We start from the raw sequence: 17,081 nt of genomic DNA, 5'->3' as shown, positions 1-17,081 counted from the left end.
AGCTCCCCAGGGCAGGGAGTTTTATTTTGTTCACTGCTGTAGGCCCAGAGCCTAGAACAGTGCCTGATACATAGTAGGCACTCACTGTATATTTGCTAAAATAATGAAGGAAAACACATCCTTTTAAAAAAGTTTTCCCTTTATTAATAAGAAATCAGTGATGTTCAGTTTAAAGTAACATTTTTTAAAAAAAATATTATGTCTTTTAATGTAATGCTATAGGCACCACTTTGAGCTGGCGAAAGCTATCAACCCTCCTTTTCCTGCTCCCCCCCATCCCAAAACCCAACAGACACGGAAAATTGGATAGGACCTCAGGAGGTTCTGAGACTTCTCTCAAGTCCCTCTGTGAACTTCGTAAAGAGTCCACCGACCCCAGGGTGAAAGCACGTAATTTAAAGTGTCGTCTGGCTCAGAATCATGATTTCTCCCCCATCCTACTGATTCAGCGAATATATGTGACTCAAAGATCAGTCTTTCCCACTCCCATTAGCCAGGTAAATATTAAAGGGATTCCTTCTACAAAGGATTCACTCCTTAGCGAGGAGTAAATTCAGTATTTGCAACTGAGAACATGATAAACATTCAGATGAAAGCTGAAAAATCTAGTTGATAATCCAGAGATTTCAAAAAATACAGATGTTAATAGAGCATAGCCCAAATATCTGGTAAGGCGAATTTTTCACTTGTCAGCTGAAAGTCTAGAGTCACAAACTCAGAGATAGAAAAAACAGGACCTATTCCACATAGAATATTCTTTTCGAATTTTATTGTTTAAAGAACAAAATAAAAGGGAATATGCACATCCACTACAGTGAAGGTTTCCATTAAACAGAAGAGAAATCAAACACTTTGTAACAGAAACCATCCAGCTAAAAACAGAATATGAGATCAGTAAAACAATGATGATTCGACTTTGGGTTTTATTTCAACGGGCAAACTTCATTCCTTGTCTGTAGGAAAACTGGGCTAGGCCTCAATGGGCAACAGTCACAGTTATGAAGCAAGTAAATACACCACCACTTCTGTGCTCTCCTTTATTTCTTTATGTCTTCAGTCTCGTCTGGCTCTTTCTCTTGATGCTCTCTTTCCCACCTCATTTCTTTTAACTCTTGTCTGTATTTCCGTTCAATGAACCGCTTCTGATGGGCCATCTGGGGAAAGTTATCTGACACGAGGAGATATATTTTATACTTAATTAAGGATAGCCACTAGAGCAAAGAATGATGCAAACTGAACATATACACATATAAACATATATTCATATGAAATACATAGAGTCATATTTTGTAAGGCAAAAGAAAAAAATTGTTCAGTTTTTTCCTTTATTCTTTGATCGTTCAGAAACACAACGGAAGTCTGGATCAGCACCCCTGATTCTAGATTTCAATATCTGATGTGAACTTGAGCATGAAAGATACCGAAACATACAGAAATGTTAAAACATAGACATGTGGTTTCAGAATGTTTCCAACTAGGTGTTTTAACAAAGTTCTCCCAGCAACTAGTGATTTTCAAGGAGAGATTAAAGGATATAATAAAATGGAGTTGCATATTCTTGCAAAGCTCAAACCAAAAACTTCAAACAAATAGTGATATTATCACACCATTATTTACCAAAAACTAAAGTTTCTGAAAAGAGCAAAAAAAAAGATCCGATGGACAAAAGGAGGCCACATTCTAAGTCATTATTTCTGATAATTCTATTTTTGAAGTTTACCACGACAAGCCCAAAGCCACATCGGCAAGAGCAACTCAAGGAGAGCACTTTCATTTAGTTAAAGGAAACACGTCACTCGACAGTATAGTTTAAGCTACGGTTAATTTGATATTTGACCCTGTGCAAGAGTGTTGACACAGTGGAAATCTTGACTAAGATTTAAAAATTTTACAATTCTGTTGTCATTTGTGGTATCTAACAAGTGTAGCAATGGAGTAAGAAATCAAATATGGAGCAAGAAAAAAAGTCATTTTACACACACAGTCAACAGACAGATACTTTAACAACAAACCTCACAAGGGAGCCATGCATGAATGAGAACGACACAAGTTACCTGGTAACACAGAGGAAAAATGACACTGTTCTGTGTAAGCGGGCAAGGGACTGTGATATACAAGAGGCACACTTCAAATTTAAATACAAAGACTCAGAGACGTGGGAGAGTGTGGCATGGTTAGGGAAAAGCAGGTTTGTTTTGTCAAGGTTGAAGCATAATAAAAGTGGCTATAAATACACAGTAGATCCCTAAATTTTCTTTTCCTTCCTTTTTATCCCGTGTCCCATCCTCACCCCAGCTGGGAGAAAGCACAGGGACAGGGTGGTAGGAAAAGCATCGGAAAGGCAAGTGGTGAATCAGCAAACACCCTGTACATCTGAGAGTCAGTGACTGATTTTAAACAAGAGGAACGTGACATCTGGGTTTTAGAAACAAAATAGTCATAAAATCCTATTCCCTAAATGATATTAAATTGATTCCTTATATATTGTATAAAACAAAGGTTTCAAGTTGTGTAAGTACTTTAAGAAAAGTAAATCAAACAAATCCAAAGAGTTAGCTATAAAGCAGTTTCTACCAAACGCACCCTACTTCCTCAATAAATTCTATTGTGAAATTGAATTTGCATTAAAAAACTAAATCCCACCACTCAGATCTAACCATTGACAAACTTTTGTCCTTACAGGCCTTTTCCTATGAAGTAAGTTACCTTCCACACATACATACACAACGTAAATGTGTGTATATACTACACAGACACACAAACGCTTAAAATCATTCCTCCACCCACCGCGACATTGGGAGAGTACAGTATAGGGACATTTTTATAGGTACACTTTTTTCACTTATTCCAGTATAAGCATTTTCCCACATCATTAGTCTTCAAAAATATTATTTTAATGGCTGCAAAATATTACAACATTGAACAAAACAAGGGTTGGTAAACTATTGCCTGCAGGCCAAAGACAGCCCTCTACCTGATTTAGTAAAAAAAGGTTCATTGGAACACAGACATCCATTCGTTTGCATACTATCCATGCCTGCGGGCTACAACAACAGAGCTCAGTAATTATGACAGAGACTTTATGGGCTGTAAAGCCTAAAACATTTAGTGTCTGGTCCTTTACAGAAAATGTTTGCCAACCTTTGGGATATACTATAATTTATTTAAACATTTCCCTACCGTTAAACATGCAGTTTGATTATGGATTGATTGACTGACTGATGGCTATTATAAATCAAGTTGTCATGATTATCATGGTACGTGAACTTTAATTCATAACTCCAATTATTCCCTTGGTTTGACTCCTAGTAATGAAATCTCTGGATCAAAGAGTATGAACTTCTTTGAGGACTTTCCAGCAATTTAAATAATTCACCACTACCAAAGTGTACATGGAGGTCAGTCTCAGAGTAGGCCATCTCTCTAGTACTATTTTGTGGCTGAAAGCAAACAAAATAACTCCAAAGATAACTACTAACAATTTTATAGATGAAAATGGAATCTCACTTTTATTTCAATATGTGATTCTACATTTATATACAACGGATGAAAAAACTCCCCAACAGAGACAACTTAAAACTCTCAGTGATGATTCCGTGGACACTGGACTCTGGTAACACGAGCTTCTGTCCCTACTAACTCCTCCTCCCTCCTCCCACCCCCAGGAAGCTACTGTCTGCCGATTTCCACTTGGCGCTTGGCCTTCTTGTCTTTCCTGGAATCTCTGCCACAGCTGAGAATCCTGGGCCTCTTCACTGAGCTTCCCACTCTTTGCTCTTACCCACACGCAGCTGGTACTTGAAGCATAATAGAACTGCACTGTCATGTTTTGCCCACAGGTTCTGCTGTGCAGCACAATATACCTCCAAAGAAAAATTTCTTGCACTTAAGCCTTCGATTTACAAAAGACTATGCAGTTCCCTAATTCCATAATTAGTCAATTATGTAATTGAAGTTTCTTCAACCCAGCCATCCCACTCTTGGGAATCTATCCCACAGAACTAAAAGCATCAATATATAGACATTGATTGTTGACAGTGATAAAAAACCAGAAACAGTGTCCACCAATAATTTAAAAACTGAATAAAATACAGCACATCCATAGCAGGAAATATTATGCAGCCATTAAGAAAGAATGAATTGGAGCCACTATGACCTGTAGGGCTGCCCATGAAGTATTACTGAGCGAGAAAAGAAAGATGCAGACAAATATGTAAATATCCCATTCCAATAACACAATGGCCAAAAGCCAACGAGAAAAAACCTTCATATGTACAAGATTTTAGAAATATAGAGAAATACATAGAAAGAAATACACTAAGTTGTTCACATGGGTTACCTGGGCTGAGAGTGGGACTCTATGCAAAAAAGGAAAATGGAAATCAAAAAGCATTCGGGAACACTTTTTAAAAAAATTATAAGCCCACTTTATACATATCTTACATTCTACTGCGCTCTGTGTGGAGAATAATTACGAAGAAAAGAAGATCACATTTTATCAGTACTTACCATTTTTCTGTTTCCCTATTTTCTTTCCATAAAACAGTCATTAAATTATAAACATATAATTATAGAAAAAGAGATAGGCTTACATTTTTCAAGTGCATCCATTGCTGCTCCCATTTCCGCTTGCTGAATACTATTAAATAAAATAAAGGTAAGATACACTTTAATTTAAAGATTTTTTTCAAAAACACAAGGTATGGCTACAAATTATTCAGGCAGATTTTCATGTATGGTGCATAAAATTTTATCTGATTATTTCTACTGTCACATACTGAATTGCACAGATAGGAACAGACACAAGGGCATGTAGAAACGTCATTTATTTGCACAAAGCCTCTTTAAGTTATTTGTTGCACACTTTTAATACTGCAATAAAATGCCTTCCATTTATATTGTCTGAAGTATTTCTTACTTAAATTTGAACATCCTCAGTGTAAAGTTTAAGAGGCAAAAAGTAAAAAAATATACGTATAGACAGATTTGAAATCATTTCTCAGTTTAAGATATAGACTAAAGGGTTCAAAGAAAGGTGATAACATACGTAATTCTTTTTACCTGAAGATGTGAACATTTCCACAAAGCTCAAGAGAGCAGCAATGACAGATTAAATGTCTAATGGCTGTGTCATGCACGAGGAGGCTCAGAAAATGCTTGCAGCAACATTGGCTCCTCCGTCAGGTAACTAAAACTGGACAGACCTTACCTGTGCACCAGGTAATATGGTTTTCTCACGGTGGCCAAAGCCCCTTAGGCAATGGCATTCCCACTGTCCAACGCCCATTCTCAAGTTTGGGGCTGGGCGTGGTGAGGACATTAATCCTTGGGATTCACTTGCTACTACCCTCAAACACGCCATACTCTAAGTTACAAAGGCTGGACTGCAGACTGGGAAATATCGAGTAGGGACTTCTCAGACACTCAGGATTTCATTCAAAGAAAGAGAAAGTACCACCTCCTCGTACCTTGGTCCTTTCCCACAGCCGATTCTTTCTCCCTTGAAGTAAACAGCCACAGTGTAGGTTCTAGCATGGGATGGCCCCACCGTTTGCAGGGTCCTGAAAGGGGAAGGAAAGAACAGTAATGATGGAAAAGTGTTATTCAATTGGTACTGCAAATATATCTCTCCAGAAAAAACCCAAGTACCTATTGCCTGGAGAGAGGAAGGTGACAATAACAAGAAAATTAAAGGAGCAAGTTTTGGATGTGCTAACCTGACAGAGAGAGCTTTGGAAGTAGGAAGTTTTTAAAATCCTTCACTGGACTTTTATATATTTTTCCCCAAAGTATTATAAATAGTATCTGAAGGCTAACGGTGAAGTATAAAATATTTTTAAACAATTTCAAAGTGTGTATATTCCAAATGTCACAAAATTAACAAACTTTTATCAGAGAAAAGTTAACCATTTCAGTCTGTTCATTGTTTTGTGGTAATCACAGCTAAAAGTAATACATATTTGGGTAATACATCTCAATGGTTTCACACCCTTTATGGACTCTTTCTAATGTCTGGTATCTTATCTAAAAGATCAGAAAACGTATTTAATTTCTGAAACATCTGAGATCATTTCAGAGGCACGCTACAATGCCAAGTACACAGCACAACTGCCAAAAAACAAAGCTCCAGGTACTCTGGGTTTTAAGGACATGGTGCAGATTTCAAACGTGGTAAAACTGATAACTTCATGGAAAAGGGAAATTAAAAGTAGCCAACAAGATAATGGAATGAACACAGTAATCTTGAAAAAACTATGTAAAACCACCCCATCATCTTGATAAAAAAGAACAAGCTCCTCGTGTGCTTTCATTTGGGGGATTTATGAGAAGGGAGCAGTCATTTCCTTTGTGTTTATAAACTCTGCGGGATGAAATTGCACGGATGGCTTCCTTAAGGTAGCACTTATTATAGTAATCATGCCTGCCCCATGAGAAGTTTATCCTCCTCGCTTTCTTTATTGAACCTTAATTATCACTTTGATGAGGAAATACTTTGAGCCTTTCATGTAATCCAGTTTGGATATTCATTATGCTTATTAGGCACATATTAAAGTGCTATTTCTAAACATTTGGGGTTTTTTTAACCGATAAATAAAGGAAACATTGTTTAGCAAGTGACAGCTTCTTGGGACAATTTACAGCGGCTTGCTACGGGGTGACTCAACCTTCTCTTGGCCTCGGTTTTTCTTGTAGCAAAAAAGCCTATAACGTGTTGTGACTATTAAATAAAAACATTAAAAAGGATTTAAAATTCCTGGCTGCCATTCGGGTGTATTTCCTTAAGGATTTTGAAGTTTGAGAAAGTCCACAGGAGGGGGGCTTTTATTCCACATGGACACTCACACAAATGTGTGTGCTTGCAATGAAGTGTGCACACAGACGAGGGGTAAATCAGGATTGAAACTAGATTTTTTTTTTTTAAAGATTTTTTATTTTTCCTTTTTCTCCACAAAGCCCCCCAGTAGATAGTTCTATATTCTTTTTAGTTGTGGGTCCTTCTAGTTGTGGCACGTGGGATGCCACCTCAGCATAGCTTGATGAGTGGAGCCATGTCCACACCCAGGATCCAAACCAGTGAAACCCTGGGCTGCCGAAGCAGAGCGTGCGAACTTAACCACTCGGTCATGGGGCCAGCCCCTGAAACTAGATTTTTAAACATCCTTAAAAACACATATCCAGACAATACCTTGGGAGGCACCCAGCTATTCTGATAATATTCCCTTTGTACTTCCTCTGTGAAATTTACCTTCTGAATCAACATGTACGCATGTCTCAAGATAATTACTCTATTTCATCAGAACTGGGGTTATGTGTGTCACGACCTGTGTTCCTTTTAAATGACTTTTGGCTACTACTCAAAGGATAAAGATTTGTCACTAAAGACATTCCAAAGTACATGGCAGCTTCAGATACACATTCTGAGAAGAAAAGATCCAAATATTTGAATAACACAGCAGCAGTGAAGAACTTCCTTGCTTCTTACGGTGACCGCCTGAGAGCCAGTGAGCTCATCTGTCAGGCCATAGGGACAGAGGCCAACAGGGCTTCAAAGAGGAGTGGAGAGACTTCCAAACACTGTTACAAATAAGCATACGTGGTCTTCTAATCTGGATGCACAGCCCAGCAGAGGTGACAAGAAATAAGAAGACAAATATAAAAATGTATATAAACTATTTACTTCAAATTTTTTTTATCTTGATCTACCCGTATGTCTTCCTAGTAGTTCACAGGGCATCTTAGAGCTGGGAGGAAGCAAGATAATCGAGTGTGACTCGCTTACTTAGAGCTAATATACTTCAAGGCCCAAAGAGCTTCAGTGTTGGGCCCAGAGGCAGAATTAAGACCTCTCAATCCAAGGCCCTTGTCATCATCACCCCACAGGGATTAGTTTTCCCTCCAGGCTCATGGAGCATCAACTCTAAGCTCACGGGATCCGATGGCCTGCGGGCAGCGAGGACTTACTTGTACAGAGGAATGTCTGGCTCTTTTCCTTCTGTCCTGAGTGTCAAGCAACACTGCTGAAGCTGGGATTTGGGGTCATTCCAATCCTGATTCAAAATGAACTCCTGCAGCAGGTCGCAAAAAAGTATTTAGTAATGTGTTCTGGAATCACCAAGCATAAAGCATACAACCAATTTAAATTTTATATAGGCTTACTTTTAATCGTGGAAAGAAACAAACATTCATGAAAGTATGAACATATTCCAAATCCTTATCAATGTACAGCGCTGCAATAAATGCTGAAAAAGAACATTTAAAAATAAACCACAATGTGCTGTCATTTACCAGAAAGAGATCAAGACTTTAAAGAAACATCTTAATAAGGTTTTCAACTTCCAAGCCCTCTTTATTTTTTTAGCATTACCATTTCATCTTTCTTCCAAGGAAATCTACTCTTTATCCCTAATATTAGAAGCAGCAACTTAGACACAAAATCATAGAGTACAAAGACCAAATTATGGTTAACTAAGGACTAGGTGAACAGTCAGTTAAAATGATACACAAAATGCTGTTATAGCACAGAGAAAGAACAATATCCGGGAACCCAACCACGCTATAACATCAAATAAATCAAAAGAAAGCTTCAAGATCAGATATGACATCACAATGAGCACATCCTTGGCACCTGCCATTCTCAACACCAATCTTGAGATCACCCACTTAACGAGGGGCTGTGTTACATACATAAACAGAAATGGGACAATTTATAGATTCAATCTGCCCAAATAGAGAAAAATTTAATACTGGGCTTCATGACAATATAACAATATATCCAACTGTGCATTAATAAATGGTGACCCCAAAGGTGACTTCATTAAAAGGTATCTTAACCAAGTAAACAAATGGTGAATTTAAAGTAGGAATAAAAATAGCTTTCATTGAGCTAAAAACAAAAAAATGGCAGTGAGATTGACCAGTCAACTTAATTTTTTTGTAATTTTAATCTTTAAATTTCTTTTCCTTAATTGAAAAAGTAGTCCTTTAAGTTCCCTAGTCAGGTTGCCTTTGCACTTTGTAAATGAGCTGGTTTTACACGGTAGACTTTAACATTTGTACATAATTCCAATGGTCAAAAATACCATAACATGGCTCTGGCCTTGTGGCATAATGATTAAGTTCAGCACACTCCACTTTGGTGGCCCAAGTTCACAGGTTTAGATCCCAGGCGTGGACCTACACCACTTGTCGGCCATGCTGAAGTGGCAACCTACACACAAAATAGAGGAAGACTGGCAACAGAAGCTAGCTCACGGTGAATGTTCCTCAGCAAAAAAAAACCCCAACAAAACTATAGCATTAAAATCAAGTTCCAAGGCCCAGTGAATGGCCCACTTATTTTGAAGTAGTATCAGAAACAATAAAATTACATATATAATCCTTTAGTTAGCTATAATAGGATTATTTATAATGCTACAAGACCGTATCAGAAACTGCAGAAGATGATGTTTGTCCATAGAGCTTTGAGCTCATTCAAAACAATGGATAATAGTTTTAGTAATTAGTGAATAAATTATCCTTCTTTCTTCTATGCCCCTATATAAAGGATGCTGAGTGGCAAAAAAGTGCTACGATTCACTATTACCAATATTCATGTTTTGTTACTGTTTCACACAGAGGGACGTGATGGCTGAGTGTTAGGATGGAGTGGTATTGACAGAGGGTGGGAGGGGGTACGACACCACTGAACACGGATTGACCATAAAATTCCTTATTCACATGTCTTAATTCCAAATTATTCTCCTTCAAACAATCTTTGGAGGAAAGCATAAATAAAACTAAAAACAGAACAGAGGTTTCTGTAGTTAGAAGATAATAGTAAGAAGAAGGATAAATGTTGGTTCATTTGATTTAAACTTTGAATCTGCAGGTTAAGAGAAAAGCTACACTTCGTAGCACTCACATTCCAAAAGGTCTGCCAAGGTCTTGGTCCTCAGGGCCACGGGCCTCTTGGTCTTGTCGTTGGTGATGGCGTATTCCTGCATGCCCAGCTCCTCCGCTACCTTGGCTTGAGTTCTGTTATTCACCAAAGAGCTTCGCAACAACTGGCCAAAAGGAATCGAGATATGTTTAGAAACCATTTCATTTTTGGTCTCTTGCTCCTGTGTTGGGCCTAACCAGTCTGAGACCATCTCACTGACAGGGAGACCAACATAAGTGATGGCTTAAGTCCTCAACCACTATCGCCAGGCGGCAGTGACAAACTCCAAACTCCATATGCTTCTAGCTTCCTTAATAACTTACTCTGCTCCTGGATCTGACCTGACATTTAAATAGTTCATTTAGCTGTTTAGTAGCAGCGAGCAGTGTTGGGGGCATGCTGTACCATGATTAAAGGTCATAGCTTCCATTAAGTTTAATGATACTAAAAATGAAGGAGCATTAAAATTTTTAAAAATTAACTTTATTGAAGTATAATTTACATACAATAAAATGCACCCATTTTAAGTATAGTTAGATGAGTTTTCACAACCTTCTACATTTCCATCACCCCAAAAAAGTTCTCTGTGCCCCTCTGCAATCGATCCAATCCACCTCCCACCAGGCAAACTCAACCTGCTTTCTGTCACTGTATATGAGTTTTAAAAGAGCATTTTTTAAAAGTCTAAAATAAGCTTCAAGTTTCATGGCATTCACGCTAATTATGATATTATAGGACTTCAGGAAGTGATGTTTTGGTATTATATAAAATATTTAAATTATTTACTTAACATTTTTACTTTTATTATTATTCTAAAGATTTATACTACGTATCCTGAGTTATACTTTTTCAAAGTCCACTCACTAGGGGAAAGGTGGGGAGGGAGGCTGAGGGTAGACACAAAGATGGGAACTCACCAAACAAAAACTGAAAGTAATTATCCCCAGTCTCTAAGATTTGGGGGAAAAAGGCACCTAAAACTAGAAAGTTTCTTATAGCAGATACAATAGTCCCCCCCTTATCCATGGTTTCACTTTCCACTGTTTCAGTTACCCCTGGTCAACTGTGGTCAGAAAATATTAAATGTAAAATTCCAGAAATAAACAATTCCTAAGTTTTAAATTGTGCATCGTTTTGACTAGCGTGATGAAATCTCGAGCCATCTCGGGCCATCCTGCCCCATCCCTGACCGGGGTGTGAATCATCCCTCTGTCTAGCGTGCATCCATGCTGTATATGCCACCCACCTGTTAGTCACTTAGTAGCCATCTGGGTTATCAGCTCAACTGTCACAGTATCACAGTGCCTGTGTTTTACTTAATACTGTCCCTCAAGTGCAAGAGGACCAAAGCTGGCAATTTGGATATGCCAAAGAGAAGCTGTAAAGTGCTTCTCTTAAGTGAAAAGGTAAAAGTTCTCGATAAGAAAAATAACTGTATGCCAAGGTTGCTAAGATCTATGGTAACTTTTGTTATAGTATATTTTATAATTGTTCTATTTTATTATTAGTTATTGTCAATCTCTTACGGGGCCTATTTTATAAATTAAATTATATCATAGGTATGTATGTTAGGAAAAAACATAGTATATATAGGGTTCAGTACTGTCCACAGTTTCAGGCAACCACTGGGAATCCTGGAACACATCTCACATGGATAAGAGGGGACTACTGTATAACAAATTCTTGGTCTATTAAAAATCCTTCCTGCTAAGGACTATCTCTGCCATCAGGGCCCAGGAGCAGGAAGCAGTTGTAAGTTGTGCTGGTATTACACCCCAAGCCGTTCCACATCGCACTTTGTTTATTAGATGCAAGTTTTATGCTCTGTGGCTCCATAGTGTCAACTGAGCTTATGAAAATCAAGATTTATTCTCAACGCCTGAGATTGCATCCTTGACAACAGATAAATAAGAAACAATATGTTCTTAATTTGTCTGACAATGATTCATGAAGCAGAAATACAACTTGATCTTCATAAGCCATGCTTGCTGTTGAGTTATAGACCTACTATTCCTTGTCTTTGCTTGTCTGTCTGCTCCCTTCCTCCTCCTATTTCCTCCAACTCTATCTTTTCTTGAATATAGTAAGCATTTCATTAAAATTAATATCCGTGGAGAAACTCAAAATTAAACAGGCCTATAACATTAATAGAAGATCCAACCAATAGGGAGTCCACCAGCAGGGAATCTTGGAATTACAGAGTAATTGAGCTGGAAGGAAGTTATCTTTTTGGTTTGGATTTCTAATGAGGGGGTGGTTCTCAAAGTAGAGGCCATGGGGAAATAGGGGGGCTATTTTGGGAATATGGCTATGCTGAGAAAGTTTGGTTCTCTCTCAATACACGCTTTTGGTGAGAAGAAAAAACTCTAATTTAGGCTGCAAATATGGAGTTTTCATGCCTCAGAACCAACAAGCCTGAGGCACACATGAGCCCACACAAACTATGATACATCACTGGTTCCTGGGCCCAGCTGCTGCCTTCCAGTCAGGGCTCCTCATTCAATGTTGTGCAGTAATGCTGCCTCACAGGGAAGGAGGAAAATAGGGAGGAAGGAAACATAAATGCTTCTAGCTTTATTTAAGATATGCCCTGACTGGTCTTAAAAGCAGCAGGGTGGCCAGCAGAAAGTAAGATCTTTAAAAGTTCTTGCCAAAAACTCAGAGCCTGCACCAAAAATCAGTGGGGGGGAAGGAAGCTATAAATCATCCATATTTTTAGAGTCAGTTTAAATTTAGAAGATTAGTTGAAAAGAGTTAAGACCTTGCTCTTTACCTAAACAAGAAAGTCCAAATGGCAATTCTTTAAATGACAGTTTCTATCCTTGGCCTTTGCTGAACTCTGCTTCAGAATGAATCATGCTGTTTGCCAACATGTGGGATCAACAGGGGATCACAAGGCAGAAACCCCCCTGAAGGTACGGCAGCTCAATGCAACAAGGGTGGAGGCCAATTCTATGCCAGGTCCTGTGCTGGGAGCCCTAGATCCTGAGATGATCAATATCCCATTGCTGCCCTCTGTAAGCTGCTAATCTCCAAAGGCAGCCGCAAACACACACACTGGTCATCACCATGCACTGCGGTAGCTGCAGTGACAGCACAGAGGCCACGGTGCCAGCAGGTGCTCCTCTCCATCCTAGCTTTCCAAAAGGGCCTCCTGTAGGAGCTGACCTCCGAGTAAAGACATTTCAGAGGCTCGGTGACCTGGATGGAATATCAGAATCATAAGGTGCTTCTGAGATACTGGTGTCTAAGCCTCTTCCAAGAACCAAGTAATTAGAATTTCTGAGGACATAACTCATACATTGCATTAAAAGAAAAATTCAGGGGTCAGCCTGGTGGCATAGCGGTTAAGTTTGTGCGCTCCACTTCGGCAGCGCTGGGTTCCCTGGTTCAGATCCCGGGTACGGACCTACACACCATTCATCAAGCCATGCTGTGGTAGGCATCTCACATATAAAATAGAGGAAGATGGGCACAGATGTTAGCTCAGGGCCAATCTTCCTCAGCAAAAAGAGGAGGATTGGTGGTGGATGTTAGCTCAGGGCTAATCTTCCTCACCAAAAAAATTAAAAATTAAAAAATTAAAAAGTCATGTAGGTGGATTTTGATGAACATAGAGTCAGAACTGAAAAAGAATGAGGCAGCCAGTGGAAGAAGGGTGGGTGCTATGGTCTGAATGTTTATGTCCCCCAAGTTCATATGTTGAAATCCTGAACTCTAACTGATGGTGCTGGGAGGTGGGGCCTTTGGGAGGTGATTAGGTCATGACAGTGGAATACTCATGAACGAGACTAGTGGCCTTATAACAGAGGCTCCAGAAAGAGCCCTCATCTCTTTCACGACATGAGGGAATGAGAAGTCTGTGACTTGGAAGAGGACCCTCACCTGACCAACTGGCACCCTGATCTTGGACTTCTATCCTCCAGAACTGTGAGCATTTCTGCTATAGCTAAGCTACCCAGGAAGTAGCATTTTGTTATAGCAGCCTGAATGGACTAAGACAGTGGGAAAGGGTTTCCCAGGAAGAAGGAACAGCTCTGGCAAAAGCAAGAGGCCATGACACAGCAAGATGACTACTAGGTGAAACTGGAGGAGAAGTGACAGCCGAGGGGGGAAGCTGATGCAGGTGAGGCTGGCCACCTCTGGGCAGAGAGTCTTGCAGGTGTTGCAAAGAAGTCTGTACCTTCCTGTACGGGAGGAGGAATCCCAAAATGTGTCAAGTGGGAGCAATGGCAAGGTAATTTTTTGATTCTAGAAAGATCATTTTGGTGGATGGATTTGAATGGGGCAAGGTATGAGTTTGGAAAGCCTGCAGATGTTGATGCTATAAATTATTTTTTTACAAAGAGGAAATACTTGCTTCTTATTTTTTAGTAGACAACTAGAAAACGAACATTAAACACCCACTTGAGCATGAGATACTTACTAGACAGTTTTGCAAACAATGCCTTATGTTAGACGCAGTGGCAAAAAGCAAAAGATTTGACACCAAGCTGCCCAGGTTCAAATTGGGGCCCTACCACTTCCTGGCAAAGTGACCTTGTATAAGTCACTAATCTCTTGGAAGCTCAGTTTCTTCATCTATATAATGGAGAAAGTAGGACCTACCTCCTAGGGTTGTAATGAGAATTAGAGCAAATGAATATATAATCGAAGTACAATGACTGGCACAGAATAAACACACCAGAAATAGTAGCTGCTCTTGTTATCCACAACAGCATCCTCATTATTAGGGAAGATATGCTTGCTCCTCAATTACAGGGAAAGAGCTACTTACAGAAAGTTCTAGGAATTCCTCTGGATTTGTTTTCAATGCAAATGTTCTGGATACCTGTTCACCCATTGTCCTCACAGCTCTTCATTTTACCAAGTGCCAAGCTGTCCTTAACAACTTTTTTTAACCCCACCCCAAAAAGACAAAATTTAATTGGAAATTCCCAGAAAAAGTGAAGAAAGCAGTAGTTAGGGCTCTCTGTAAAGCTGAGAAAAGGGCTGCGGAGCTCCTGATGCAACGGCAGGGACCAACATCAATAACACAAATCTCAAATTCTGATTTTGAGAATCCAGGATGTTTTCTATTATCTCAGCACAGCAGCCTTTTATAATTAATTTAAACTTAAATTTTATTAAGAAAAAGGTTTATTAGTTTAAAACAAAGAAACATATTGTCATTCCTGTAACTCCTCTATTCACTCTTAATCCTAAAGAGGAACCACAGCTGTGGGGTACGAGCTACCTAAGAGAGCCATCTAGCGTAAGAGACGTAGACTGTGATTGATTATTGTGAGGACTTTAATATAAGAGCATGGGTGAAAGCAGAATATGCTACTAAAAGTGACAGTGATGTGCCACACAGGTCTATTATACCAACAGTGGTAGCCACATGGCCTCCATTCCCCATGACAACTAAGGAAAAGGTACACAAATGCTAGCAGGCAGAATGCAGGTCAGATACAAAGAGCCAAATTATGTCAATGACGGAGAAATTGTCAACCAGGAAGCTGTGGAATCTATCCTCTCAAAGAGATCTTTTAGCTAAGATTCTGTTGTCCGAATGATTCATGCTTAGTGCTGTCTGGAGGCCACAGGGAGGGACTAGATCACTGGTTCTCAAACTTTCTATTTGTAACCCTTTCTGTCTTTCTCATTATCCCAAATCATTCCTCTAAAAACAAACAAAAATGTCTGCAAGTTCATCCTGGTAGTGCCTGCACGGTGCCTTGCACATAGCGGGCAGGGGCATTAGCAATCATTTGAGCTCGGTAGCACATAGGCTAAGAGAGAGCAATAAAGAGGAGAAAATTCACATGCAAGTGTTAAAACTTGCAAGTGTGACAAGATAGGCATTCTGGTCTGAGCAAATGCTCTTTGAGACTCTCTCGCTATTGACCCTGACCCTACTGGGTGGGTTCTTTCCTAAAAAACAAAAGCTCTAGTCTATGAAATAGAATCTCTTCCCTCTACAGCCCAATTCAAAGTCAGTCATCCTAGAACAATTCAGTAAGCCTGACGTTCCCTTCCAAGCAGGCTTTCTGAATACCCAACTTATAGAACACTATATTTTTCCCCATCAGCATTCAAAACCTGAAAACCACAATTTCATTTGCTCAACTGTCCTTATTCTCTGTAAAACAAGTGTGGAAGGGAATGACTCAAAGCTAACTAATGCCTCTTAGTGTGAATTACTGCAGTTGTGTGTTCTTTAATCACAATAATGTGTAATTGTCATCCCCCTCAATGCAACTGCAATAAGCAATCGTCCACAGATTTTAAATTAATTTTAATCTTTAGACATTCATAAATAAATGTTCACCCTCTGTCCTTATACATAACACAACGTGCCACTTCCCTCCAGTGCCACTTCCTCTTCCCTCTGTACACGACTTAGCCACCTGCAAAACTCTCATTCTTTTATTTATTTATCAAATACGTACTGAGAGCCTACCATATGCCAGGCACTGCTGGGCATACAGTGATAAATAAAAATGAGGCTAGTGGATTCGCAAACTGAAATAAGTGCCAGGAAGGAAAAGAACACGGAATTTTGATGGGCGGGGGGGTCACCAGGGAGTTTCCCCTACATCCAGAAGTCATGCCAGAGCTGACACCTAACAGCAAAGTAGGCGATACCAAGCACAGGAGAATAAGTGCAGGCAGCAGATGGTCTCCAGGTAGAACAGCATGTACAAAGCCCGGGGGCAGGAGGGGCCTTGGAGGAAGACAAAGCAGGCCAGTGTAGAGGTGCAGAGTGAAAAGAATATAGGACATGAGGCTGGGCAGGTGGGCAGGCCAGAGCACCCAGGGCCTTGCTTGTTCTTCAGTCACTATCCAAAGACAACGGAGGAACATTAGACTGGGATGTGACGATCACTCATTCAAAGTATATTTGCTGAGCACTCATATGTCAGGAACTCTCCAAGGGCCCACGAAATTAGGAATGAAGAAAACAGATGAAAACCCTTGCCCTCATGGAGTTTACACTCTGATGAGAGCAGACTGACATTAAATAAGTAAAATACATAGAATATGCTAAGGAGAAGAAGAAAGGAGTAAATCGAGATGAGGTCCCAGGCTCGGGGAGCGGGGCTAGGAACAAGGGGAAGAGGCTGCTATTTAAGCAGGATGGGTTAAAGAAGCCATCACTGATAAGACGACATTTGAA

General features: G+C 39.6%; 1 protein-coding gene across 7 annotated transcripts in view; it reads right to left on the bottom strand.

Annotated features, from left to right (window-relative positions):
* Window positions 1-752: 752 nt before the first annotated feature.
* DROSHA (drosha ribonuclease III) overlaps window positions 753-17,081 on the bottom strand; it is a 118,755-nt gene continuing 102,426 nt past the window's right edge. For all 7 annotated transcript variants that reach the window (XM_046671940.1, XM_046671939.1, XM_046671941.1 and 4 more), the window contains 6 exons: window positions 9,902-10,043; window positions 8,158-8,240; window positions 7,963-8,066; window positions 5,469-5,561; window positions 4,593-4,639; window positions 753-1,168 (listed from right to left, as the gene is read on the bottom strand). In XM_046671940.1, the coding sequence (XP_046527896.1) occupies window positions 1,038-1,168; window positions 4,593-4,639; window positions 5,469-5,561; window positions 7,963-8,066; window positions 8,158-8,240; window positions 9,902-10,043 (600 nt within the window). In that variant the 3' untranslated portion in view covers window positions 753-1,037. The remainder of the gene's footprint in view (window positions 1,169-4,592; window positions 4,640-5,468; window positions 5,562-7,962; window positions 8,067-8,157; window positions 8,241-9,901; window positions 10,044-17,081) is intronic.

This window comes from Equus quagga, chromosome 9, assembly GCF_021613505.1.
Source record: "Equus quagga isolate Etosha38 chromosome 9, UCLA_HA_Equagga_1.0, whole genome shotgun sequence".
Taxonomy (NCBI): Eukaryota; Metazoa; Chordata; class Mammalia; order Perissodactyla; family Equidae; genus Equus; species Equus quagga.
The sequence above is the reverse complement of the archived record's forward strand: the minus strand, read 5'-3'. Positions and strand labels throughout refer to the sequence as shown.